Here is a 26,085-nt window from a genome sequence, read left to right on the forward strand (position 1 = left end):
ATATGGTGATTGCACAACATTGTCAACACACTAAATCCCACTAAATTGTATACTTTAAAATGGTTATTTTAATGATATATAGGTTTTACCTTAATTTTTTTAAAAAAAGAATTTTTGATAGCACTTGGTTTAACTGTTGTGGAGTTTTGCAGGGATCTGTGGTCCATCCTCTAGAGAACTGGCCCTGGGTTCCTAAGAAGGCAGAGGGAGACATCTGTGGGGAGGGTAGCCCCTCTTTTCTATTTTTTGCAACTTCCTCTGAATCTATAATTATTTTAAAATATAAAGGACACATGATCATAACTGCCCCTAGTCTTCCACACAGGGCTGACACTCAGAGACTGACAACCCTGTCTGAGTCCTGGGACGCATCAGTGAGAGATCCTGACTGGCCACCTGGGGCTGCCAACTGTCCCGGCTGTGCAGTGTGGGCAGAGGGGAATCCCTGATCCCGGAGGAGATGACTCCAGAACACGCAGGCACTCCCAACAGTGCTAGGCTGCACCCCAAGTCTAGGGTGAGCCCTGGATATGGGCAGCATAGCCCATGAGCTCTCTCAGCCTCTGGAATGGGGCTGGCTCTGCCCTCTAGGGTCTCTAAGTCTCTGTGTGTGGACAGGAGGCCAGGTGAGCCCTCAGGACAAGGGCTTCCCCACCAGTCCTCTGGGCAGGAAGCCCACCAGTCCTCTGGGCAGGAAGCCCATTCAGACAGGGACCCCTGAAGGGGACAGGAGCTTGCAGTTTAGGACATCTAGGGAGCTACAGAAGACCACAGGGATCCCTCCCATGGCCCTGCCCTCTTTCTTCCTTAAGAGAAATACCTGCTCTCCCAGAGAGAAACAGATCCGGGAATTCTCTCCCCACTTGCCAGTGCGCTCGGGCTGCCAGAAGTCTGCCAAGCCAGGCTGTGCGGGACAGGCTGGAGGCGGGACCACAAGCCTGTTCAGTTTCACTTTCACTTTTGCTTTACCCGAAATGACAGAGGAACCAGGAAGAAAGCTGCCAGCTGCATCTTTCATTTCTGAGCCTTAGCTCCTGTTTGCACTAGCCACCGCTGGGCACTGGCTCCTGCTGGCACTGCCTCCTGTCTACAAGCCCTGCAGCCCCGGGCCTCAGGATGGATACCTTGGAGACCTCCAAGTCGCTGGATAAGGAGCTATACTCGCGGCAGCTGTGAGGCTCAAGGTGGGGAGGAGAGCAGGTTAGCCTTCTAACCCCTGGTTTCCAATTGCCTGCCCTCTTTCTTCCTGCCCACAGGTATGTGCTGGGCTTGCCGGCCATGCGGAGAATTCAGGGAGCAAAGGTGTTGCTGTCTGGCCTGCAGGGCCTGGGGGCTGAGGTGGCCAAAAACTTGGTCCTGATGGGTGTGGGCAGCCTCACTCTCCATGATCCCCATCCTACTTGCTGGTCTGACCTGGCTGCCCAGGTGAGGCTCCTGGGGGGACTGTGGGTTTCCAGACCAGGGTAGGGGTGGGGCCCAAGAAAAAACTCTTTGCTAAAGCCAGTCTGGGCATCTCTTTAGTTTCTGCTCTCAGAGCAGGACTTGGGAAGGAGCAGGGCTGAGGCCTCTCAAAAACTTCTGGCTGAGCTCAATGGAGCCGTTCAGGTGTGCGTCTATACAGGCGACATCACCGAGGACCTGCTGCTGGATTTCCAGGTGCCCTCCCAGCCCTACTCTCCAGGCCAACCTCCCCCACCCCCAGCCCTTAGCAGCAGGGTGGGCTCGAAGTGGTTCTGGCCCTACTGATCTCATGAGGTCCACTCAGGTGGTGGTGCTGACCGCCTCAAGGCTGGAGGAGCAGCTGAGAGTGGGCACCTTGTGCCACGAGCATGGAGTCTGCTTCCTGGTGGCGGACACCCGAGGCCTCGTGGGGTGAGATGGCTCGCCCAGACTGCCACATCACAGGCAGCAAGCGATCCCAGTTCCAGGCTTGCTCCAGAGCCCCTCCACCCAACCCCAGGGCTGTTCCCACTTTCCCCTCATGATCACAGTCCCCAGTCCCATTCGTCTGCTTCCTCTACCCCAGCCTCCAGACTTGCTCAGTACATCTTTCAAACTCCAGTTTCCAAGCCTGTCCCAGCACTTTTCCCCCAATTCCTCGGGGCTTGCCGTAGTGCCTGTTGCCCTTCACCATAACCGTGGCGGTTAAACACTGAGTCAGCTCAGTGACCCCTGCCACCCTGCCACAGGCAGCTGTTTTGTGACTTCGGTAAGAACTTCACTGTGCAGGACCCCACGGAGGCGGAACCCCTGATGGCCACCATCCAGCACATCTCCCAGGTGGGTGCTGGGGTCGGGGGGCACTACCCCTACTAAGGAGCCTGTGAAAGGCAGGGCTAGGCCCCCTGAGCAGGCTGCCTCTCATCACAGGGCTCCCCTGGCATTCTCACTCTGAGAGAAGAGGCTGATGCCCACCACTTCCACACAGGGGATTGGGTGACTTTCTCAGGCATTGAGGGCATGGTGGAGCTCAACGGCTGTGATCCTCGGCCTCTCCATGTGCGGGGTACGTCAACCCCACTCCAGGCTCAGCACCCAGGCCCCTGTGGGAGTGGACGCAGCCTGGTTTTTGGAGATAAGGTCTCTCTCTACCTTCCTCAGGGCAGAGCCACATTGAGAATTTTGTTTTGTTTTAATTATTTATTTGGCTGCCTCGGGTCTTGGTGGCAGCATGTGGGGTCCTCCGTGGCTCTAGCTGTGGCCTACAGGCTTAGTTGCTCCATGGTGTTTGAGATCTTATTTCCTGACCGGGGACTGAATCTACGTCCCCTGCATCACAAGGTGGATTCTTAACTAACTGGACCAGCAGGGAAGTCCCGCCTTGAGAATGCTGAGGCAAGACAGGATGGGCTGTGGGGAGCTACTCAGGTTCAGAGGGCATGCTGACTAGGCTCAATCTTCCCCAGAGGACGGGACCTTGGAGATTGGAGACACAACAGCTTTCTCTCGTTACTTACGTGGCGGGGCTGTCACTGAGGTCAAGAGAGCCAAGACTGTCAGCCACGTGAGTGCAAGGTCATCTCGAGTTGGGTGCCTCGAGGGGCCCACAGGGTTCCGGATCTGACCCTAAATTGAGTGCCCCCTGAAGGAACCCCTGGACGCAGCCCTCCTTCAGCCCCGTGTGGTGGCCCAGAGTCCCCAGGAGGTTCACCGTGCCCGCTGCCTGCATCAGTCCTTCCGCTCACTGCACAAGTTCCAGCAGCTCCATGGCCGCCCTCCCAAGCCTTGGGATCCTGTGAGTGGCCCCGATGCCCCTCTCCCTAGCCTCTGTCATAATGGGGCCTCACCTACCAGGAGGTGACAGTGACTATCTTACGGATCCAAGTTTGAACCCAGAAGCAGTGTCCCACTTATATAAAGAAGACACGATGGGCTGTGGGGAGCTGATAAACACTTATCTCTAGACCAGCTGTTCTAAGTTGCTCAGTCATAACTCTTTGTGACCCCATGGACTGTAGCCTGCCAGGTTCTTCTGTCCATAGGGATTCTCCAGGCCAGAATCCTGGAGTGGGTTGCCCTGCCCTCCAGGGGATCTTCCCAACCCAGGAATCAAACCCAGGTCTCCTGCATTGCAGGCAGATTCTTTACCATCTGAGCCAGCAGGGAAGCCCTAGACCAGAGGCTGAGTTCATGAAGGGGCCAAGCACAAAGCCTGGGGACTCATGCCACTCCTCACCCCTCAGATCTGGCCTGGCAGCTGCTCCCAGGTTGGGGGAGCCTCCAGGGCCATTGTCTGGCACCAGGCATCGCCTAGTGGGGCCTTCCCACTCAGGCTTCTGCTGCTTCTTCTGTGGAACAGGGGGGATGGCTGCCTGAAGGATTCAAATGTGGGGTGGAGCTCAGGGTGGGTCTGCTTTAACAGAATTCTACCCGCTAGGTTGATGCAGAGATGGTGGTGGACCTGGCCCAGGCCATGGGACCACTGAAGGGGACAGAAGGAGAGCCTCTGGAAGAGCAGCTGGATGAGTCTCTTGTGCGGACAGTTGCCTTGAGCAGTGCTGGTGGCTTGAGCCCCATGGCAGCTGTGCTAGGTGCTGTGGCTGCCCAGGAAGTGCTGAAGGTGGGCACAGGCAGAGACAGCGCGGGGCTGGGAAGGGTGCAGAGGTCACTGTGGATGCCACAGGGTGCCCAACACTAGAGAGCAGCCTTAGGAGCTTCACCAACCTGGGTGCAGCCCTCAGCCAGGATCTCAGGGGATTAGGAGGTGCCAAGAGTCCCCAGACTAAAGCTCTGACTTACAGGCGATTTCTGGCAAGTTTATGCCCCTGGACCAGTGGCTGTACTTCGATGCCCTGGATTGCCTTCCGGAAGTTGGGGACCCCTTTCCCAACCCTGAGGACTGTGCACCGGTGAGAACGTGTGGTAGGGATGCAAGCCTTAGCTAAACTCAGGACACAGGGAGAAACATGAAGAATAGTCCTGAGGTCCTGACCTGGAAAACTGGGAGTGAGAGGGAGACCCAGCACAGGCCGGTGGTCGTCGTCAAGCCCAGTCTGTGTTCCCTAGAGACGCTGCCGCTATGATGGGCAAACTGCAGTGTTTGGGGCAGATTTTCAGGAGAAGCTGAGCCACCAGCACTACCTCCTGGTGAGCCACGTGGTGAGGTTGGGAGTGTGCGGAGGGGTGAGGCCTGGCCCTCTGGCTAAGGTTGCTCCTGCCTGCCGGCAGGTGGGTGCTGGCGCTGTCGGCTGCGAGCTGCTCAAAGGCTTTGCCCTGATGGGCCTGGGGGCTGGGGGCAGTGGGGGCGTGACCGTTGCCGACATGGACCATGTGGAGCTCTCCAACCTTAGCCGGCAGTTCCTCTTCAGGTCCCAGGACATTCACGTGAGTGTCGACCCTTCCCCACGCCCACATCCTGGACTGTCCTCCCACAGTACCCCCCTCCCCCCACCCCCAACATCTTCCTGCTTTCTTCTCAGAGGCAAAAGGCAGAGGTGGCTGCAGAGGCCACTCGCCGCCTGAATGCAGACTTGCAGGTTACCCCACTCAACCTCCAGCTGGATCCCACTACAGAGCACATCTTTGGGGACGACTTCTTCTCCGGTGTGGATGGTGTGGCTGCTGCCGTGGACACTTTCGAGGCCCGTGAGTGCCCAGCCTCAGAACTCACTCTTGTCTGAGTGCCAGCCCCACTTCTGACCCTCTGCCTCCCTTGCCAGGGGACTACATAGCTGCTCGTTGCACCCACTTTCTGAAACCACTCCTGGAGGCAGGCACCACAGGCACCCGGGGTAGCGCTGGCGTGTTCATACCACACGTGACTGAGAACTACAAAGCCCCCTCTGATGCAGCTTCTGAAGATGCCCCCGAGCCTGTCTGCACTGTGCGGTACATTCCCGCCACAGCCGAGCACACCGTGCAGGTGGGAGGCACCCCGGAGACTCCTACCTGCCTGGCTCAGTCCTCTGCCCCAGACCTACTTCCTAACTGCCACCTCATGGCTTCTCTCTCCCCCACAGTGGGCCAAGGGTGAGTTTGACGACCTTTTCTGTGAGTCTGCCAAGACCATCAACAGCCACCCACAGTAAGACCCCGACAAGGGCGAATGGGAGTCCAGGGTCCCTAACACCAAGAGGCTCAGGGCTTAGCCTCAAGCTTTCCCAACCGTCCGCAGCGCACTCTCATCTCCAGAAGGCTTGGTTAAGTCGCAGAAGCAGCCCCTGTTGCAGACAATGCGGGGTGTCCTGACAGAGCGTCCACAGACCTGGCGAGACTGCGTGCTGTGGGCCCTTGGCCACTGGCAGCTCCGCTTCCATTATGGCATCACACAGCTGCTGAGGACCTACCCACCTGACAAAGTGGGTGGCTGGGGGCCAGGAGGCTGAGGGCTTGGGGGCGACCGGACTGAGCCCAGCAGCCTCTGTGTTTCCCTAGGTGCAGGAGGATGGAACTCCATTCTGGTCGGGTCCCAAACAGTATCCCCAGCCCTTGGAGTTTGATGCTAGCCAAGTGAGTGGGGTCCCTGGGCAGCCCTGAGATGGAAATGTGGCCCCTCAGGGCAGAGGTGAGCACCTCTGTGTTTTGTAGCGATGCCGAGACGCTGAGAGGGAGACAGCCACGTCTGTGCACATGTGGGTGTCCACATGGGAGGCGGAGGCAGGCCCTCCAACAGATCTTCAAGTGGGCGCTGACCCCCGCCCCACGCACCCACACACGCTCACTCAGGCCCATGAGCCTCTGGGTCTCATTGCAGGATACACACCTCCTTTACGTGCTGGCAGCTGCCAACCTGTATGCCCAGATGCATAGGCTGCCTGGCTCACAGGACCAGACTGCGCTCAGGGGACTACTGAATTTGCTGCCACTGCCTGACCCCCAGAACATGGACCGCATTTTTGCTAGTGAGCTGGAGCTGGATTCGCCTTCTGGTGAGTTTGGTGAGGTCCCCGGCCCTGAGCCCTCTATGCTGCCATCCAAAGGCCTGAGATTCCTCAGCCTGTGCTGCAGAAAGAAGATGGGTCTGGGGCCCCTGAAGCCAAGTGACAACCTATTAGGCCCTCTGACCTTGCTTCTCTCTAGCCTTGGGTTCATCCCCTGGTCCCAGAGTAGGTCCTCTCCCTCCTATTTACCATCCTCACCACCCCATTCCCTTGGCCAACTCTCAGCAAAGGAAAAAAACTCCACAAACCACTGGGCCCTGGGGAGCAACTAGCTGTGCCCCCCCTGATGAGGACAGGGTCACCTAGGTATGTGTGTGTGTGCAGGCACACATAACGTGAGGGCTAGGGCTGCCAGAGAAGAGATTGCACCATCCATCAAGGGATCTCCTTGAAAGCGGTAAGTGGTAGACTTGGCAGGGACCAAGGACAGGCAGGCAGGCTCAAGAAGAGTATAGGACTTGGGGGCTAAGGACTGTTTTAACCCTCCTCCTCCTCCCAACAGGCTGTAAGCAACTGCATGAAGACCTGAAGACCTGGAGCAAGGGTCCTTCCCTTGAACCCTTGACATTCGAGAAGGTCAGAGCCCAAGTGGGAGTGAAGGGCTGGGCCAGAGAGGTTGATGGGGAAGGTCAAGAGCTAAGTAGGTAGTTTTGAAGTCCCTGGGCCTGAGTTTTCCTCCCTGAAGGATCCCAGAAGCAGCTCAGCTTCCCTGAGCCTCCGTCTCCTTACCTGTTAAGCACAGAATCGTGTGAAGACCTGTGTAGCAGCACAGGTTCGGGGCACTGGGACAGTGTTCATACAACTGTGCCTTGGGTCTCATAGGACAATGACAGCAACTTCCACGTGGATTTTGTGGTGGCAGCGGCCAGCCTGAGAGCTCAGAACTATGGGATCCCAGTGGCTAGCCACGCTGAGGTAACCTGCCCCTTGGGGCTCAGGCCTGGAGGTGGCGGGTCAAACCCTAGCCTTAGGCCTCGGGCCCAGATCAGATCTCCTGTCCTTGGCAGACCAAGCGAATTGTGGGCCGGATTATCCCAGCCGTTGTCACCACTACAGCGGCCGTGGCTGGCCTGGTGGGCTTGGAGCTGTACAAGGTGGTGGGCGGACCACGGCCCCGCCATGCCTTTCGCCACAGCTATCTGCACCTGGCTGAAAACTACTTTAGCCGCTGGGTACCTAAGGCCCCAGACATCCAGAAGGTGAGCCCTGGACACCTCACCTGTACCAGACCTGAGTTTTCCCTGCACCTACCCAAACAGGCCCTACTCCAGCTTCAGGCTCTCGTGGGACGCAGACTCTGGGGGAGTCCTCAAGACCTCCTTCAGCTGCCTCCCTGCTGCACAGCCAGGCTGGGACCTGTCAGACACAGGAAGCAGCCGTCAGCCACCCCCAGCCCCCAACCCTCCAGGTCTGGGGGAGCTGCAGCTTTAACTCATTAGTGGAGCCAGACATCCATCCCCCACCATCCCCGCCTTCCCTGAGGGGGAGGGGGGACTAGGGCCCAAGCCCTAAACAGAGCCTAACGTCAGGCTGCCAGGCATGGGGATCCTCGCCTGCCCCCCTCAACTGAGTTAAAGGGCACTGAGCTCACCAGCATGGGTATGGGGGTGTGCAACTCTGTCACAGGGTGTGCATTCCTGTCACAAGTGTGAGGGCACCTGGGTCTGGGCATCCCTGGCTCCGTGGTGTGTGGCCATGGAGGGAGCATGCTTGCACATCTGTGTGCCAGAGGAGGCTGCAGGGCCCTTTCATGATGTGGGCCTGCATGGCTTTGCCTGTGAGTACACGTGTGGGCTTGTGTGCATATGTGTTCCTTCAAGTGTTGGGCTGTGAATGCCCCGGCTGTGTGCCCAGGCTCTGTAAAAGTTGGCATTTCCCTGGGGACACAGGAGAGGGTCTGGAGAGAATTCTCTCACCAGGGTAGAGGGGAGAGGTCATGGGCCGGCACTGGGCTTAGGCTGAGCAGCCCTGGGGTCCCTCAGGGCACAGCACACAGAGCCCCTTTGTGAGGGCCCCTCCTCTAGCTAGAACACAAGCTGCCTTTGTCTATGGAGGAGGGGGAAGGGAGGAGAAGGGTCCCCCACATCACTTCTGGTCCTGTCTCAGCTTGACCTCACTGTTTTCTGGGGAGCTGGCAGAACCCCTCTAGTCTTGGTCCCTGGCTGCCTGCCACCCTTATGTCCTCAGCTCTGGGTACCAGAACCCCAAGACTCAAGAAACAAGGAACAAAGGGACAGAAAGAGAGTCCTCTGTGGACTGTGTCCCCACTGAAGTCACTGTGCCCCTCACCCATGTGTCTATGAGAAAGTCCAAGGCCCTGGTGGTAAAGGATTAGGGGACCGGATGTACCCGCCCCCCACCCTCTCTTCCAGCCTTACATTTGAGGAACAGGCAGCTTTATCAGAGATTGCAGCAGCCCTGCTCCTGCTTCCTCGCTTCCTCAGGAAGCTGTGCACCCCCCCCAACACACACACACACACACACACACACACACACAATCAGCCTGTGTGATGGATCGCCTGTTTCCCTGTGCGGGGGGCCCCATAGCCCCATTTCCTGTCCCAGCACAGGCCGGGAGGGTGTTGAGATTCTGGGCCCAGATCCCACGTTCCATCCCCACCCCCTGGCTTCTGCTTCCTGCCTCTAGTCCAGCTCCTCCCCTAGGAAAGGGGCCATAAGCTATTGGCAACTGGGGCAGGGAGAGGGTGTGTGTGTGTAAGAAGCTTCTCACTCCTCCCCACTGCCACCCCCCAGTTCCATCACCTGAAGTGGACCTGTTGGGACCGCTTGGAAGTGCCTGCTGGGCAGCCCGAGAGGACCCTGGAGTCGTTGCTGGCCCACATCCAGGTGTGCCCCAGTTCTGCCCTGCTCCCAGGCCTGGCCCTGCTGGCCCCTGACCCATCTCTCTCTAGGAGCTACAAGGACTGAGGGTGACGATGCTCCTGCATGGGTCGGCCCAGCTCTACTCAGCAGGATGGTCTGAGGAAAAACAGGCCCGGCACCTGTCCCGCAGGTGAGCCCGCACCTGGCTTTAACCAGGCCCTGGAGGTTGGAGGTGAGGGATGCGCAGCCTCTCCTCTTCCCAACCCCATTTGGGCCCCTCACACCTTCCTGAAGTTTTCTTTTGCCAAATGGAGCCAGCAAACGGGCTGGGGGTGGGGTAAGGGTCAGGAGCCCTCTAGGAGGGGCCTCTAGGAGCTGCCTGCTTGGCCAGCCCCACCAGCTCCTCCACACCCTCCCCTTTCACGGCCCACTCCCAGGGGACTCACAGCTTCCTGCCTCCTGCTCGCCCCGCCAGCCGCTCCTAAAATAGTTTTCAGATGTTTCCTGTCTTGGGCTGCTCCTGCTCCTAGCTTGGGCTCCTTCTGGTCCCCCAGCACCCTGGAGCCCATGCCAGGACACTCTCTGTCACCACTCACCTATCCAATCTCCCCACCCCCTCCCCCCACGTCAGGGTGACAGAGCTGGTGAAGAAGGAGCCTGGGCAGCGGGTGCTGGTATTGGAACTTGGCTACGAGGGCGAGGAGTATGACACTAACTTTCCACGTTTGCACTACAAGCTGTGACAAGGCAGCAGCCCCACCGCCCAGCTCCATCGGGCCCTGCATCCTGAGCCCTGCGTCCCGAGCCCTGCGTCCCAAGCCCACAGCAGACACTCAATAAACACTTGTTGAAGGAAGGTGTTCAGTGGACAGGACGGGTGATGGAGCAGACACATGGCGTGTGACACAGGCGTGACAAGGACCCCTGCAGGGGAGGGAAAAGGCTCTTTCGATTCGCCTGCCTGAGTTGTGCCTTGCAGGGCTGGCGCTGCCTCCTGGAGCCTCGAGGGGTACAGAACCAGGATTGTCCAGAGAAAGGCCTTTATTGTCCCAGGCTGGAGGGCAGGGTCAGAGGTAGCTGACAACATCATTGCAAATGATGGGCTGCCGACTGCGGCAACTCATGAGGGCTGCAAAGCGTGAGACATCCGCAGGTAGTTCGGGTTCTGGGCGAGGTGGGCATGACAGTCGCTTTCCTGCCAGTGCTGCCCGGCGCGCCCTGGCTAGCTGGCGCCGCAGCTGCTCAGAGAGGCCCAGCAGGAACTGGGGGGGCCGAGCACGCGCACGGGGCCCACCCCCATTGTCCCCCTCACCCGCTGCCTCGGGCAGCTCCATCCAGTTGTGCACCAAGTCCGCAAAGCAATTGTCCCCCAGCACCAGGGGCTGGCGACTACGACCCCTGCTCAGCAGGGCTGTGGTCCAGTCCTCGGCTTCTAGCCCCCGCCAGTGCTCCAGGCAGGCATCTGGGGTGGACTTGGGCCGTGGTCGGTGGACAGGTGGTACCCGGGCCATGGGCGCACCGCTAGGCTGGGCAACACCACTGGTTGAGAGGCGCTGTCTCCGGGGGGGCCATGCCGAGGCTGCTGGGTGCTGGGGTACGGGCAGCTCTTCCTCTCTCCATGTGCTGCCTGACACCTCTGAGAAGCCAGAGTCCCAGTCCAGGCCGTGCTCCCTGGGGCTCCCAAAGGCTGCACTCCTGTCTCCTGTCACCCCTACTTCGTCATCCTCTTCCTCCACACCACAGACCGAGTCCTCTTCCAACGCATCTGAGGCCCTGAGCTGGTGCTTGAGCCGCACGCCTGGGCGGTGTTTGGGGGGTGGCGGAAGGGGACCAGGCATTGGGGGTGAGCCAGTGTCCCGGCCACACAGCTGTGGAAGAAGAGAGGGCAGAAGTGGTAGGAGCAGTGCTGGTCACTCCGGCCTGCCTGATCAGGCCAGTTCCAAAACAGAAGGCCCAGGAGGGCTGGGCAGGCCTGCAGGCCTCAGCAGCAAGGCCTCTAGCGGGCACCAGGTCGGCATGGGGTGCTGGCACACGAAGCTCGTGTGGCTCCCATTGGCCGACCTGATGGCAGTCCGGCAGGCTGCAGCACGCAGAGCCGGGCAAGTTGGTACCCGCCACCAGGGCGGGAGGCAGGGTTGTGGGCCTGCATGGGGAAGTAGGTCTTGCTCAGGGCTGGGGGGGCATCCTGTGCCTCTTGAGGGATTCAGCTCCCCAAAGCCCGCAGCCTCTTTCAGAGAAGAAAAGAGCACCTTCCAGGAAGACAAGAGGTACACGCCAGCCTGGAATAAGGGGCATCGGTAGTAGCCCCACCACCTTTTTAGTTCCGTAAAACCCCCTGTTCTGCCCAAGAAGTTTCTCCCCCACAACTTCCTGCGTTGCGCCAGCAGCACGGCCAGCTGGGCGGCTGTTACTTGATGCCCAGCGCAGCTCCCAATCGTCCGAAACCCGACGCGGGCCATCTGGGCCATCTACGCCGCCCCGCCCCCATCCTGTCTTGGATGGGCACTCGGGACAGCTCCCCCCCATCCTAGTGTCGTTCGGGTAGGAAGGCAGCCGAGCACCCCACACAAGTCCTCACGAGCCACGCCCGCCCCCAAGCCTCACCAGTTCCCAGCGCAGCTGGCCAAGGAAACTGTCAAGCCGAGCGCTGTGCATGTCCGTGCCGCAGCCCCCTCCAGGCCTGCCAGTTCCTCTTCAAACTCCAGCGAGAGCGGTGCGGAGAGGGCCCGGCGGGCCGGCCAGCGGCGCCCTTGCCCTCCGCCTGGCTCCGCGGCTCCTCCCTCTCCCCAGCTCTTGCTGCTGCTGCTGCCGCCGCCGCCGCCGCCGCCGCCGCCGCCGCCGCCGCCCCAACATCTGGCGGCCCCGCCCCGCCCCTGGCGCCTCAGCCAATGGAGCTGGGGCGGGGCTGGTGTGGCTCCACCCCCGGGGCCCTGCCTGGTGGGCGAGCCTGACGCCCACTACCCACTCCTTAGAAGCAGCTCTTATGGGGAAGGGCGGGACTGTAGCTGGAAACCTGGCGGGATCCGGCCCGGGAGTCCCCGTAGTCCCGGGCCGTTGAGCTGACTCCCAGGACAAGTCGCATCCCTGCGGCAGCCTCAGTTTCCTCATTTATTCCCAGGGGAAATTTGTGGTCCCTCCCGCCGGGGTCCCTGGAGCGCAAGGGTACCGCGGCTGCGCCCTTGAGCCGGTAGATCGGGCCCAATCGTCGGGTTCGGCAGTGCTGTGGCCCGCTCGTGGTCCGACCCACTGAATCCGCTCCTGGAGCTGGCCTCCACAGTCCCTGGAAGTCATGGGAGGGGTCCGGCCCCTCTGAGGATTCAGGGAGCGCAGAACCTCGCTGCAGCACCGGGGAGGAGCCCCGGCCGAGGCCCAGCCTCCCATTCCCGTGTCTCTTGCCTCGGCCGAGCTAAGCAGGGCTGCCCTCTCGTGGGGATTCCCAACACCTGCATCCTGTCTATCCCGGACTACAGGCAGGCTGAGTGAATGCAGGGGATTACCGCAGGGGGTTCTTTGACCAAAGGATTAGAGCCAGTTCCCTGAGGTGGCTAGGGCTAGGTTCAACGACACAGACTAACTGGAGACAAACTAGATAAGTCAGTAGACAGGAAAATACCAGGGAAGGCCTAGATATTTCTCATGGTGGTAGTTGACAGGAGGGGGAGAGGACTGAAGAGGTCAGCAAAACCAGGCTCCTAGCCATTTTAGAAGGGAATAAAGGGTTTTGTTTTTGGTGTGGTGGGGAGCGCTAGAAGGCTTTTGAGCAGGTAACGACCTGGGCTGGCTGCTGTTTAGATAATCGCTGCTTTGGGAGAACCACTCTGCTGTCAAGAGTGGAGGCTCCTGCCTCATCCATCAAGGGAAGGGAGGGCCTGGATCTGGGTAGGTCTAGAGCAAACATACTTTGAGGTATGTTTTGGAGTTAAAATCAAGCCTTGCTAATACATGAGTATGGGAAGACAAAGAGAAGCATGACTCCTAGACTTCCAGGCTGAACTACTGGTTGGATGGAACTGGTACGAATCAACCAAGCAAGACTGGAAAAGAGTGGTCTTGGAGAAGAAAATCAAATGGCCATTTGTGGACATGTGGACAGAGGATGGCAGCGGACAGGATGAACCCTGGAACACTCCACTGGGTGGAGGTAGGGAAGATGAAGAAGAACCAGCAAAGGAGCTGAGCAGGAGCTGTGAGGGAGGTGGGAGGAAACTAAGAGTGTGTGCACTTAGGAGCCGAGGGGAGCAAGCATCAAACGCTTGCTGAGGAGGTGAGAAAAGAACATAAACTGCTGGACAGTTGGCAGGTCTCTGAGGACCCTGACAAGGGCATTTTTATGGGGAGAGGAACAAGCTCAAACAAAGTGGGTAGAAAAGAGAGGCAAAGAGGTGGAGAAAGCATGTGAAGACAACCTTTTAAAAACTGGCATATGATTGTAAATAAGATGAATGGACAGCTCTTAAAGGTATGGCTCTATACATGTTAAAATCTGTAGACACCTGTGTCACCCAGATCAAGATATAGAATATCACCAGCCACTCGAGGAGGCCACCTTTTGTCCCCTCCAATTGCTATGCCCCAAAGTAACCACCATTTTTATTTCCATCACCAAGGATACCTTTTGTCTGTTGAACGTAGACAGATTTTGGGAGATTCTGTTGATGGCTGGGCTCAGATTTCACAGGCAGATAATGTTCTAATGGGGGTGAGCAGCTGGAGTTCAGGCTTTGTGGGATAGCAGGCCTGGGCCCACTTTTCCTGGCTGCTGTGCATGTTCTGTCTCCAAGAACTGCATAACCAAGACTTCCATGAGCCTTAGTTTCCCTATCTGAAGCTTGGCCTCTCTCCCCTCGCATCTTTGCATGGTAGTGATAAACAGGGAAATCCACTGGGAGCAGTGAAAAAATGGAGTTTTCCAGGCCTCTTGATAACCTATAGTGTCCAGAGCTCAGTCACCAGGGGCTGGGTGGGGCTGGAATCTTGGAGGCCAAGGAGTCCTGTGTTTGAACAACAGACCTGGCAACAGGGTGGCCCTGACAAAACACGTCTGCCCTTCTGGAGTCTCCGCTGCTGTCGTGTCTTAAGGCCACTATGGTGCTGCTCAGGCCCCTCGTGCTGCTTCTTGCTCTGCTTGTCTCTGGTGAGGAGCTGGTGGGTGGGGGAACTTCACTTCTCACCCCCTGAGTCCACAGTGGAGTCCTGCTCCCTCTCAGATAAGCTACCATGGAGGACAGTGGCTGGGGGGAGCCAGGAAAGGGCAAGATCTGAACCCCTGACTCTCATTCTTTATCTTAGCTGCTTCCTCACCCAAGTTCTCACTGTCCCCCTATCCTGGGGACAGTGGGAAAGATAGGACCTAGCCCCAGTCCATGAAATGAGCCGATCCATGGTTGGATGTGGGGGACAAGGGGAGACCTTGGCTGCTTGTCTCCAAGATGTGGCCAGGCCCCAAGGCAAAAGGGAAGGACTCTGTGTACCTGGTTCCATGAGCATGGGGGTCTCTAGCCTGAATCATCTCTTCCTCGCAGACCTCTACTGCCTGTCCTGGTTCATAGACGTCTCTGAGAGCCAGGGACCTGGAGCCACCCTTAAGTCTTTCTCCTTCAACTGCTCTTCATACATAGCAACCCTGGAGTTGCTCCATGTACAGCCACCCACCACCTTCTTTAACCCACCTAGCCTGACCAGGTGGCAGAGGACCTATGTGGGCAAGGTATGGTCATGGGCACAGCTGGGGACAGTGGGGGAAGGGCAGACTCTAAATTCACAAAGTCAGAGGTGGTGTGAAAGTGATGGTATTAGTTGCTCAGTCATGTCCCACTCTGCAACCCCATGGACTGTAGCCTGCCAGGCTCCTCTGTCCATGGAATTCTCCAGGCATGAATACTGGAGTGGATTGCCATTCCCTTCTCCAGGTATCTTCCCGACCCAGGGATCGAACCTGGGTCTCCTGCACTGCAGGCATATTCTTTACCATCTGAGCCACCAGGGAATGCCCTAGAGGTGGTGCCGGGAGGTGGAGATCCTAGGCCCCACATGGCACTGCCCACCTGCCACAGATGACCTTGAGCAGCTCGGCCCGGCTGGATGCCCTGACAGTGAACCACTATGAGCTGCAGCTGAGGTTCACATGTGGCAACCATGTGACAGAGGGTCGGCTTTCTGTGGATATTCAGCGGGACCCTAATCGTGACCAGTGTGCTGGTCGATTTGCCAGCCCAGGTAAGGCCAGAGGCAGCAGGCGGGGGATGTGGGGGGGCAGGCATGGCCTGAACCTCCCTTACCTCCCCTCTGGCCAGCTGGGGAAATTATTCAGGTTCAAGAAACTGTCACACCTGGGACCCCACTGTACACTCTGCTGCTCCCAGGCCAGGGAGCCCAGGTGAGGCCTGCATGTGGGCAGTGGTAGGGGGGTAGGATGGAGGGAGATGGGAAGACCAAGGCCAGCCCCTGCCTGGCCAAGAACAGTCTGCAGAAGGACTCTTTATAACTGAGCCTCTGTGGGATACATGTTCTTGGAGAGAGTCACTGAGGGCTTCCCAACCTCCAGTGACTATGGCTGTTCCTGTAGGGACTTCTCAGGGGTTGAGTTCTTTAAAGTTCTTCTGTGTTCTAAATTCTCAAAAAAAAAAAAAAAACAAACCTGAATTGTTTTTACAATCCCCAAAAGAAATGTATTTAAAAAACTGAATAGTTTAAAAGCAGACACGATTTTGGATCAGGGCCAGGGGAGCCCAGGCTAGAGTAAGTGGCAGTAGCAGAGTACAGGAGATTTGAGAGTGGGCGGATACATGTTGGGTTCTTGGGGTATTTTGGGGTTGCTTGGGGGCACTGTGGTAGGGAAGGGGGCCTCCAGCATCTCTTTTCTGTCAGATGAACATCACTAGTGCCCAGGACCCCCCGTACTTCCCTGGACCTTTCTCCATCGATGGGCAGGGTCAGCTGTGGGCGCCATCCCAGGGACTCAAAGGCCAGGCTCAGAAGGTGAGTATGACCTGGCGATATCCATGGACTGGGCATAAAATGGACAGAGCCATTACCTCATGGAGGATTGTTTCTGGCCTCATCAATCATGCTGCCTTTCCCAGACATAGGCCATACCTGCTGCCCCATGCTGGCTGTCCTCCCACCTTGGCTTGGTTCTGTGCTGGGCTCTGGAGCTCTAGAAAGAATAGGGATCCCTGGCTCCAGGAGCCCACAGTGCCCCTTACAGAAAGGAGAAAGTTCTGAGCAGTCACACAGGAAGCGAAAACTCTGAGTACAGCGGCAGGTGTAGTCTGAAGGAGACTAGAGAAGTTCCTTCTTTAAAGCTTCCACATCTTAGTGACTGGCTCTTGGCAACTCTACGATGCTAATTCATGCTGTGAATGATTCAGATATTACTCATTTGGGGGCTGTGTGCATCCAAAGAGAAGGACTTATGACCCAGAAGAGTAAGACACAAAGGAATATCTGTCAGCAGAGTGACAGGTCATGCGGAAGAGTGAATGTGAGGCTCCTTATGGAGGTCCTGAGGGGGGCTGGGCACACACATACAGGTGGACACACATAGTGGTTCCCTTCTTGTTTTCTGTGCATGGTAGGTCTTCCAGCTTCAGATCCTAGTGACCTTTGGACAAGGCCGAAGCTGCCGTGGGATGCTGACGGTGAAAGTTTTGCCTGTTCCCTCCAGCCAGGTCTCTTTCCCGTAAGGCTCCCCTACCCTGGGGACAGTGGGAAAGACAGGACCCAGCCCCAGGGACTCAGGAGTAGGGTTAAGGTGTAGGGCTGCAGGAGCATCCCCAGCTGGCTACTGTACCAAGCAAGACCCAAGGGAGGGGCCTGCAGACCCTGCCGGGAGCAGGTAGGAGCCAGTGCTCCCATTTTGGTCCAGGCAGCAAGCCCAGAACATCACCATTCCCGAAAACCTGGTTCCCGGAAGTAAGGTGGCTCAAGTCCACGCCCAGGGCTTCGACGTGCGCTACGAAATCGTCTCCCCGGTGCCCTGCCGGCTCTTCTCCATAGGACGCGGTGAGGGGCGTGGAGGGCGGGTAAGGGGATGCCTCTGTGGGTGGTCTAGAAGTGACCCGCAACGCCTGGAGCCGAGGCAGAACCTGGGGCGAGGTCGCGTTTGGGGGCCCGGAGTTAGAGAGGAGCCTTGGAGGCGGCGGCCAGCTGGTCAGTCTCTGCGCCCTAAGAGGTGGGCGTGGAGAGGTGGGAGGGTGGGAACGGGACTGACCTGGGGGCGGGGCCGAACTCTGCGTGCCACGCCCTGCCACCCCTCCCAGTCGACGGCGTGGTCCGAACCACCGCGCCCCTGGAGCTGGCGCAAGCCCCGGACGCCGCGGTCACTAGGCTGCGGGTGAAGGCCTTCGAGCGGCTCCGGCCGTGGGACAGCGCCGAGCTTGATTTCCGGGTGGACGTGCAGTCGGTCAACCGCTGGCCCCCGCGCTGCCTCCCAGCGCTGCTGGTGTGAGTATTTGGGAGTCTTACCTTGGCTGTTGGGTGAGAGCCAGGGTTCGCAGCCCTGCCCCAGCTCCCGCTCTGCCGCCCGCCCTCTGCTCTCAGGACTCAGATCCCCGAGACCACGCTTGTGGGCACCGTCGTGAATACCTTCACTTGCACTGACCCAGACTCTCCTGGCTCCACCCTGGACTACCAACTGCTGTTCCACAGCCCTGCCAGCGCTTCCAGCCTCTGCCTGCGAGACAGAGTCCTGGAGGTACCCAGACCCTGCCCTTAGACCCACGTGTAGGATGCTTGGACAGGGAGGGGGTGGCCCAATGGTCGCGTGGGAGTGGAGACCATGAGGGCGAAGAATATGCTGTTGCAGCCAACCCGCTTTACCTGAAGGTCAGGGTAGGCTATGTGAGAATAACCTGGCCTGAGGCAGCCCAGTGGGCCCAAGGCTCTCCTAGCTCACTCTCCTGCCCCTCTGGCTAGGTGAATGACACACTGGACTGTGACGTTCCTGGCGCCTGCTTGCAGCATACAGCCTCCATCCTGGTGCTTGACAGTGGTCAGCCTCTGATGGCCAGTGAGTGACCACGCCCAGGCGTGCACATTCAGGACAGGGCTCCTCTGTGCCCCTCTTCCTGTCTTCAGGGTGGCGTCATCTCTCCTCTCTTGGAAACCAATAGGGTGGGGTTGTGTCCACTAAAGACCCCTGAGTGAGCTACCGCCCCCCTCCCTCCAGAGCCTCTCCCTCCTCTGAACCCCAGGGCAGGGCCAGGCCAACCAGGCCAGCTCCCTGACTTCCAAATGGCTTCCAGCTGAGGTGCCTGTGCTGGTGATGGTGACACCTGTCAACGAGTTCTCCCCAACCTGTGTCTCACGGACATTCCGGGTTCGTGAGGATGCAAGGCCCCACACCCTGCTGGGCTCTGTGGTGGGCACAGACCTGGATTACCCACACGATAGCATTGAGTACTCCACCTCTGGCGGGTCCGCCCCCTTTGCTGTGGACCGTCTCAATGGTACTCCCACCCCAGGGCTGGGTGGAGAGGGTGGAGCCAGGGTTGACTCTGCAAGCTGAGGCTGTGGCCCTGTCTTCTAGGGGAGGTTCGCCTCCTGGGGCCTTTGGACTATGAGCTGCAGAAGTCGTACAGGCTCACTGTCCTGCTGACTGACCACAGCCAAGACCAGGACCCCACCTGCCACCGTTCAGGCTCCTGCACCATCACCATTGAGGTTGAGGTAAATGAGCCCCGAAGCTTCAGAAAGAATTGGAAAGAGTTCATCTCCTTCCTCGGGTGCTCTGCTTTTCCTCTGTCCTTCAGTTTCCTCTGACTTCCCTGGTGGCTCAGACAGTAAAGCATCTGCCTACAATGTGGGAGACCTGGGTTTGATCCCTGGGTGGGGAAGATCCCCTGGAGAAGAAAATGGCAACCCACTCCAGTACTCTTGCCTGGAAAATCCCATGGACACAGTCCACAGGGTTGCAACGAGTCGGACGTGACTGAACGACTTCACTTTCAGTTTCCTCTACTGGTTGGCTGGAGAGGGTTGGGGCCTTGTTGTGGAAAGTTCTGGAAACTGTTGGCTGACACCGAGATTTTGGTTGTGGTGGGAGGAGGCTGAGGGGCTGGGCTGGGGGTTTAGGGGTGGGTGATCTGACTACCTTCCAGCAGGATGTGAACGACCATGCCCCCGAGTGTGAGCCCCCATTTCAGGAACTCACCATCTACGCTCACCTGGGCCGTAGTTTGGAGGTGACCACAGTGTCGTGTCGGGTGGCCCAGGAGCCCCAGCGCCTGGCTTTCTCCTACAGAATTGTGGGAGGTGAGGGCCATGGGGACCATGGGGGCCCTCCAGGCTGCTGGGGAGGAGCAGGCCAAGGCCAGCCATGGTCCCCTTCTTCTCCCACTCTGTTTTTCAGGGAATAGTCAGAGCCGATTCAGCCTGCAAGGAGCTGTCCTAGTGCACAACGACCTCATGTTGGGCTCCCCCTGGCCAGAGCAGCCCCATACATATGAGCTATTGATCCGTGTGGCCGATGCAGGCCCCTCCGCCCCCCACCTCAGCACCACGGCCACTGTGATTGTGCATATAGTGCCCTGGAGGGCCAGCACAGGGGCCACCAGCACCCACAGAACCACAGTGAGAGGGGGTCCTCAGGCCCTTGCTGGGTGGGGAGAAAAGATATAGTTTTCGAGGTAGAACAATTGGGGAAGGCATTTCAGAGGAAACTGCTGAGTGCAAAGAGCCTGGCAATACAGAAGAGAAAGCTGGGGTGTGGGATGGCCCAGCCCTTGGAGGGGTTTGAAGGCTGGATGATTGGGGCGTTTTGGCAGGACAGTGGTGAAGCTGTGGCCCCATTTCAGGTGCCTTCAAGGATGACACCCCTGCTTGTGACAGACACGGAGGTTTTCTGGCAGCCAGAGCCCTGGTTCGTGGTGGTGCTGACAGTGACCGGTGCCCTTCTCCTCCTGGGTTTGGGCTGGTTCCTCAGCTGGCTCCTACGGCGGTAGGGTTCCTATCCCTGTGCTGCTTGCCTGCCCCCCAGCCCTCGCATCTGTGACAGTGGGTTCTACCCAAGACTGCCCAAGTTGATGAGCAGACAGAATGATACTAAGGAGGACTGCCCTCCCTCCGGGGGTCATCAGCTTAGAGGCAGAGAGACACTGGGAGAAAGTTGTCTCCTTCGCTGGCAGAACCCAGACTGGAATGGGGTGGCTGTGGATAAGGTCAAGGGATTTAGACTCTTGAGTCTGTCATGCATTGGGTATTTACCCCTATTCCTGAGCCCTGCCTTCCACCTGAAATGTGACCTTCCCCTAAGATGCTGAGTTTCTCGTGAGCACAGGACTGAACCCAGGGGAAGATGGGAGTAACAGTGTGGCCAGTGCATACAGACACAGGCTATCTCCAGTAAAAGTGGAGATGAATGGTGCTGATTCCCGGAGCCAGCAGGGCTGCTGTTCTCACTGTTGGTCTCTCCTGGCATTTTAGGTTGACCCAGGTGCTACAGACATCAAGCAAACCCACCCAGGCTCTACTGCTAAACAGGTAAGCTTCCTTTTTCTACCTCTATGCCTGGAAGTCCATCTCTGAAACTCAGGCTGGGGCGCAGAGCCCTATCCTGTACTTCTGCTCCTACTTTGCCCCAGTATCCAGGGAACTAAGGGATCCATTGAAGGGTTCGTGGAGGCCCCGAGGATGGAGACACCCCAGGCACCCAGCAGTGTCACGAGCCTGGTATGTCAACCTACCATCCTGCGCGGTGGGCACTGAGGCTGCTGCTGAGTGCTCCCTGCCAAGCCTGCCTCCTTTCTCATGGCTGGCTGTCCCTGTGGGAGGGTCCATACCAGCACCATCAGGATGCAGGAAGCAGGTGGGTTCTTGACCCTTTTCGGGGGGCAAGCCTCCACCTGCTCCCCATGGGCAGGGTTCACCTCGTTACACTCTCCTTTCTTCCCCTCAGCACCATTTTGATGGCAGAGCCCAGGACTCCCGTGAGTTCCCCTTTTTCCAAACCATTCTCCACTTGGGCCCACTTTCTCTCCAGACCTCATCTCAATATCTCTGCCTACCACCAGACATTCACTATCTACTCTTTCCCTGAATGGGGTCTCTTCTCACCCCTACTCATTTTTCAGCCAGTTTCCCAAACACCTGGGACCCTGATCTGGTTCCTGCCTCCGGGGGGAAAATAGGGGGAAAGTTGTGAGGGAAGAGGCCCCCAAATGGTCCACTGTCATCATGAATTATGGCAGACTAATCTGGCACGGGGCTCAGGGGAGCTGATGTCAAGTTTTGGGGACTCATGGATGCTTCCTGCATATCTGAGCCAGACCTCAAATAATTTGCTGAGAAAGCAGGGAGAGGACAAGTCAGATCAAGGAGGAGGTAGTGGTGGGGGGCGGGTCACACCAAGGGTCCTGGAATATCTTTCCCTGCCCTTAGGGGAGGGAAGCAGTGCTGCCAAAGCCAGCAAGGCCCTCTCTCTCTCCCTTGACCATCTGAGCTCAGGTACAGGCAGAGATTACCTGTTCAACACGCACACGGGAGCCCGGCGCTGGCTCTGAGGCCTGGGAGCTGCATCATATTTGGGGAATTTCTTCTTCACATGATCACGTGTTTTCAAGCTGATTCAATAATAAACAAAATTACCAACAGAAGAGTCCTTGCCTGGTAACCTACATGTGGGAGAAGCTCTGAGATCTGTGTTCCTTGTTCTCACTTGGAGGATGCCCTGTCTTATGGGAACAAGGTTATTTTTTCTTTCCAGAAGGCATTGTACAGTGCTGACTGTGATTAACGTTCTGCAGAAGTAAGACACTGTCATCCTCGTCAATGACTGAGGAGGCCCCCAGTTGGTCTGTCCCCTCAGAGGACACCTACTCTAGCAGATGGTGAGGGCCCAGGGGCCCCACCAACTTCCAGGGCAGTTTGCGAACTGTATGTGGAGGTTTTCTTGCATCTGGAGCTTTTGCACTGAAGTGAGGGTTGGTGTAGACTTGAGCACCCTGTGGCATGGGTGGCCATGGAGGGATTGAGAATAGCCCCCTTTAGAGAAGGTGTTCCCATATCCTCTTGATCTCTTTGGTTCATGGGCCCTCTATCCTCCCTGTGCTGCACATGGCCAAGTGGCCCACAGCAGCCTGCAGGAGGGCAGGTTCTGTTGGGGGGAAGTGCTAGCCCACTCCCCATACCCAGCCTGGCATCAAGTCTCAGGATACTGCCAGCTCTCCCAGAAGACCTGCTGTCTTGGTGGAGGCTATCTTAACTGTGGTGTCTTCAGGTTCTCTCAATCTTCTTCCCTCTGTCAAGTTTATGGATCTGAACCTTCTCAGAGTAGCTTCGCTTGTGGCTCAGCTGGTAAAGAATCTTCCTGCAATGCCAGAGACCTGGGTTCGATCCCCAGGTTGGGAAGATCCCCTGGAGAAGGGAAAGGCTACCCACTCCAGTATTCTGGCCTGGAGAATTCCATGGACTATATGTAGTCCATGGGGTTGCAAAGAGTCAGACATGACTGAGCCACTTACACTTTCACTTTCAGAGTAGCTGAGGACCTCCCTTCCTGAAGGGCTTCCCTGGCGGCTCAGACAGTAAAGCATCTGCCTGCAATGCAGGAGGCCCGGGTTCGATTCCTGGGTCGGGAATATCCCCTGGAGAAGGAAATGGCAATCCACTCCAGCACTCTTGTCTGGAAAATCCCATGGACAGAGGAGCCTGATAGGCTACAGTCTATGGGGTCGCAAAGAGTCAGACACGACTGAGCGACTTCACTTCACTCCCTTCCTGAACCAGTTACAGTGCCCCAGGGAGAGGAAGAAGTCGAGAGCCTTCTGTGGGAAAAATATGCTTCCTGGTGTTTCCAATGAAGTGAGGGTGTTAGAGCTGGCCTCAGGGACAGCAATTTGACAGCAGGATGTTATAGGAAGCAGCTGCGGGCAGACTTTTGCTGAGCACTTAGAATGCTCTAAGGGCTCATTAAACGCTCATCTCTATGGAGCTTGATTTTTATCCTCATTTCACAGATAGAACAAGCAAGCCTCAAAAGTCACAAAGCTAGCTAGTCAGGTCACTTGTGAGTCAGGCTGTGTGATTACATTTGATGCCAAGCCCAAGGTAACAGTCTTCCCAAGGCTCGTAAGTTGTGCTTGGTGGCAGACCATGACAGTCCAGGACAAAAGATGTTGTTATAAGAGTTGGAGACAAGATGCCCACCCTAGGGCAGGAATAAGAGTGCCTGTTATGTGCCAGGGCTTGTGCTGGGGACTGAACTCCAGGTAGAAGGACAAACGTGGTAACAGGCCAGAGGCTGCTGGGGCACAGAAGGCTGATGAAGGGCAAAGCTAGGGAATCCACTGGAAAGAGGGCATTATACACAGGAGCCAGTAAGAGGAGGAGCGAAACTCCGTGCTCACATTTCCAGAGGTGGCGTAACCTTGGCCCAGCCTTCCCACACTGAGCCTCCGTTTCCTCAGTAGTGAGGGACAAGTACTGCCTTCCAGGGTGAGTGACCCAAAAAAGCATACAGCAGACATTCCCTAAGTGTGCACGCGTGCGTGAGAAGACGCTGTCAGCACCGCTTAGAAGCCGAGCACTCACGGATGCCAAGGGCGCTACGGCCTCCTCAGTAGCTAGCAAACGCTTTGCCTCCAGCAACTCCGGGAACGGCGCGCATGCGCCAATCCGTGCCGTCACAGTCACGTGCTGAAGCATTCGGCTTGGGCGGCGAGAGGCAGGCTCTGACTGACAGGGCGGCCAACCTGTCATCGGGAGGCACTACACTGGGCGTAGGGCAAAGAGGCTGTTGATTGGGAGTATTCTAAGCTGGGGGCGGGTTCTTTGCCGTCCTGGTTACTATGACGCCCGGCCCCCGCCCCCTCGGCTGGCCGCCATCTTGTTGTTGATCCGTACCTAGTGGGCAGCGCCGGGAGCTGGACCGAGCGGCCGGTGCGGGGCCGCTCCTGCGGATCTCAGCCACCTGCGCTGCCTGCCAGGGGGCGGGCCGAAACCTGGAGGCCTGGGGGGCCCAGCTCCCGTGGGGAGCCGTGGGCGCCCGCTGCCCGGGTCGGGCCGGTGAGTGACAGGAGCCGGGCCGAAAGACCGGCCTGACGCCGCGGGGCGGGCGGCGGCGGGCGCGGGGTTGGAGCTGGCCCGCGCAGGGCAAGGGCATCGGTTGAGCATCGCTTGAGCGTCTTCATCGGCAGCCCGTGAAGTCTCCTCGATGCTGGTGCCGAGGTCGCAGGACGGCCTCGGGGTAGAGGTCCGAAAGCCCCGCGCCTGAGGGCTGGCCGGCGGGGTAGCGGGAAACTAGTTTCTGTGACTGAAGCCCTGGGCTCCATTGACCCGCAGCGCTGAAACGTGTCCAGTGCCAGCTTGATGCTCTCCGGGGTCTTGTGTTGTTCCCAGGTGAGAAATACACGTACTATTTTCTTAGATGTCGCTCCTGCGAGTGACTTTCAGACCGATTGAGACTAAGACTAGGTCAACCAGTCGAAAGCCCCTGCAAAGCAGGCCAGCCAGTGTGACGGCCCTTGTGATTCAGACCAGGGGAAGGCCCCTCTGCCCGGCGCCTGCCTCTTGGACTCCTCGGAGCTCACCTTTTGCTTCTTCCTGAAGGGCCTGATCAGATGTCCCTGATGCCCGAATTTTGGTTTGGGACATAATATATTTTGTTGTTGTTGTTGTTCTGAATCACCACTTTTTGGAGTGGTGGTAAGGGCTTCCTCTTTTGGCTCTGGGAGAAAGTGAGTATTGGTACTAACTTGATTGGTTTTATCTCCTAAAAAGATAATCTACCAAGTGTAGTCAAGGAGACAAAAGAAATGTAAGAGGGTGTTAGAATCAGAAAAAGAAATGAAACTTCTTTCTGTCTGGTGAATGCCAAATTAACTTTTAACAGAGTAAATATATCTTGCCCAATGAAACAGACTTCCAGGCCCTCTTCTTTTGTGAGGGTAGGAGGGTTAGAGACGCGGCATAAGGTGTGCAGGTCTAGGAAACTGCTGCATATAGGATGAGATTTGATGTCCTGATGTGCTGAGGGCTCCAGAAAACATTTGTTTGCCTTTGGTCCCTTGGCTTCTCAGCACAGGCTTCTGTCTGTGCTCATACAGAAAGCCTGCCTGAGACTACTTTGTGCTGCTTCTGTCAGGATCTTATCACCTCAGAATGTTTAATTTTGCAAGAAACTATCCGTTTGGTCAGGAAATGCTCTTGGAGAAGATGCTGAAACCAGAGGCAGCTGGTGGCCTGTTGCTGTTTGCCTTGTAAGGAGAGAGAGAAGTTGAGTGAGTAGTCTTTAGACATTTCATTACCCTCCTTTGGGCCAGTTTTTCAATCTTGAATGAATTTTCATTTTGGTGAAACCAGTTCCTTGGGTAGTTCTTTACAAGAAAGGAAGACGTGAAAATATTAGGAGCTTCTCAAAATGGCCTCAAGCTAACTTCCCCCCAACTCCCCTCTGATTAACACTTCCTTTAGAAAGTTAAGGCTGCCACAGGGTTGCTGTTTTCTGTGAAAAATAACCATAAATTAGGCTCTTGGTCTGTTTCAGTTATCTTTGAGATGTAGAAAGAGAACAAATCTCTGCCTTAGTCTACTTAACTACTCTAACTTTTGTGCGGTTTTAGGTTCAGGGGTCTGTTACAGTCCATTCGCGGTCTAACTCTGTGTTAGAACTGTTGCCCCAAGGAAGTTACAGAATAGCCAAGAACTTTTTTTGCCTTTTCTTAATGCTTTATTGCCTTGTGAATACTTAGGAGTATTAGATCGTGCTTGCTTGATTAAGCCTATTTTGTTACTCAGAGATCGCTTTTAGCAGTACATCTATGCTGGGCATTTTTAAATGCAAATAAGTAGGGATGTTAGAATAGCGGACCTTCCATCTACTTTAACTTTGCATGTACATAATTCATCTGTAAATGTCAGCATGTTAAACTGTTATGAGCAACAG

At 57.0% G+C, this 26,085-nt stretch overlaps 4 protein-coding genes across 9 annotated transcripts in view; 3 read left to right on the forward strand and 1 right to left on the reverse strand.

Annotated features, from left to right (window-relative positions):
- On the forward strand, nt 969-10,060 carry UBA7 (ubiquitin like modifier activating enzyme 7). 3 transcript variants are annotated; one of them, XM_005695943.2, is made up of 24 exons: nt 969-1,172; nt 1,257-1,425; nt 1,522-1,656; nt 1,766-1,872; nt 2,190-2,280; nt 2,371-2,506; nt 2,907-3,004; nt 3,089-3,235; nt 3,878-4,060; nt 4,242-4,349; nt 4,507-4,587; nt 4,669-4,824; nt 4,920-5,085; nt 5,160-5,362; nt 5,460-5,524; nt 5,615-5,798; nt 5,875-5,949; nt 6,194-6,368; nt 6,883-6,956; nt 7,203-7,295; nt 7,388-7,579; nt 9,135-9,227; nt 9,293-9,393; nt 9,835-10,059. In XM_005695943.2, the coding sequence occupies exons 1-24, from the start codon at nt 1,117-1,119 to the stop codon at nt 9,944-9,946; spliced, it is 3,000 nt and encodes a 999-aa protein (XP_005696000.2). In that variant the 5' UTR covers nt 969-1,116; the 3' UTR covers nt 9,947-10,059. The 3 variants fall into 3 exon arrangements, with proteins under 3 accessions (XP_005696000.2, XP_005696003.2, XP_005696005.2); XM_005695946.3 differs by lacking the exon at nt 9,135-9,227 and having other exon boundaries at nt 9,835-10,060; XM_005695948.3 differs by lacking the exons at nt 969-1,172; nt 1,522-1,656; nt 1,766-1,872 and having other exon boundaries at nt 1,278-1,425; nt 9,835-10,060.
- FAM212A (family with sequence similarity 212 member A) lies at nt 10,227-12,051 on the reverse strand. Its single transcript, XM_005695942.3, has 2 exons — nt 11,808-12,051; nt 10,227-11,071 (listed from the first exon to the last, which is right to left on the reverse strand). The coding sequence occupies exons 1-2, from the start codon at nt 11,856-11,858 to the stop codon at nt 10,271-10,273; spliced, it is 852 nt and encodes a 283-aa protein (XP_005695999.2). The 5' UTR covers nt 11,859-12,051; the 3' UTR covers nt 10,227-10,270.
- Nucleotides 14,227-21,787, forward strand: CDHR4 (cadherin related family member 4). Its single transcript, XM_018038474.1, has 19 exons — nt 14,227-14,337; nt 14,726-14,910; nt 15,257-15,419; nt 15,497-15,579; nt 16,071-16,181; nt 16,781-16,884; nt 17,071-17,207; nt 17,465-17,648; nt 17,745-17,898; nt 18,120-18,213; nt 18,449-18,652; nt 18,733-18,872; nt 19,307-19,457; nt 19,555-19,775; nt 20,000-20,142; nt 20,628-20,684; nt 20,786-20,873; nt 21,100-21,130; nt 21,648-21,787. The coding sequence occupies exons 1-19, from the start codon at nt 14,289-14,291 to the stop codon at nt 21,701-21,703; spliced, it is 2,355 nt and encodes a 784-aa protein (XP_017893963.1). The 5' UTR covers nt 14,227-14,288; the 3' UTR covers nt 21,704-21,787.
- IP6K1 (inositol hexakisphosphate kinase 1) overlaps nt 23,987-26,085 on the forward strand; it is a 37,950-nt gene continuing 35,851 nt past the window's right edge. For 2 of the 4 annotated variants that reach the window (XM_005695950.3, XM_018066661.1), the window contains exon 1: nt 24,022-24,539. The gene's annotated coding sequence lies outside the window, so the exon portion shown is untranslated. Of the gene's footprint in view, nt 24,540-26,085 lie in introns of all 4 variants that reach the window. The other 2 variants (XM_018066660.1, XM_018066662.1) reach the window with 2 other exon arrangements.

Source organism: Capra hircus, chromosome 22 (assembly GCF_001704415.2).
Source record: "Capra hircus breed San Clemente chromosome 22, ASM170441v1, whole genome shotgun sequence".
NCBI classification, from domain to species: domain Eukaryota; kingdom Metazoa; phylum Chordata; class Mammalia; order Artiodactyla; family Bovidae; genus Capra; species Capra hircus.

Excerpts from the sequence above, each read along its gene's own strand:
- UBA7 (XM_005695943.2), top strand. The coding sequence starts at position 1,117 with ATGGATACCTTGGAGACCTCCAAGTCGCTGGATAAGGAGCTATACTCG. Across the intron at positions 1,173-1,256 it reads GAGCTATACTCGCGGCAGCT|GTATGTGCTGGGCTTGCCGG; the intron begins GTGAGGCTCAAG and ends TCCTGCCCACAG. Across the intron at positions 9,394-9,834 it reads GCCCGGCACCTGTCCCGCAG|GGTGACAGAGCTGGTGAAGA; the intron begins GTGAGCCCGCAC and ends CCCCCACGTCAG.
- FAM212A (XM_005695942.3), bottom strand. The coding sequence starts at position 11,858 with ATGCACAGCGCTCGGCTTGACAGTTTCCTTGGCCAGCTGCGCTGGGAA. Across the intron at positions 11,072-11,807 it reads GCCAGCTGCGCTGGGAACTG|CTGTGTGGCCGGGACACTGG; the intron begins GTGAGGCTTGGG and ends CTTCTTCCACAG.
- CDHR4 (XM_018038474.1), top strand. The coding sequence starts at position 14,289 with ATGGTGCTGCTCAGGCCCCTCGTGCTGCTTCTTGCTCTGCTTGTCTCT. Across the intron at positions 17,899-18,119 it reads TGCGAGACAGAGTCCTGGAG|GTGAATGACACACTGGACTG; the intron begins GTACCCAGACCC and ends CCCTCTGGCTAG. Across the intron at positions 18,653-18,732 it reads TGCTGTGGACCGTCTCAATG|GGGAGGTTCGCCTCCTGGGG; the intron begins GTACTCCCACCC and ends CCTGTCTTCTAG.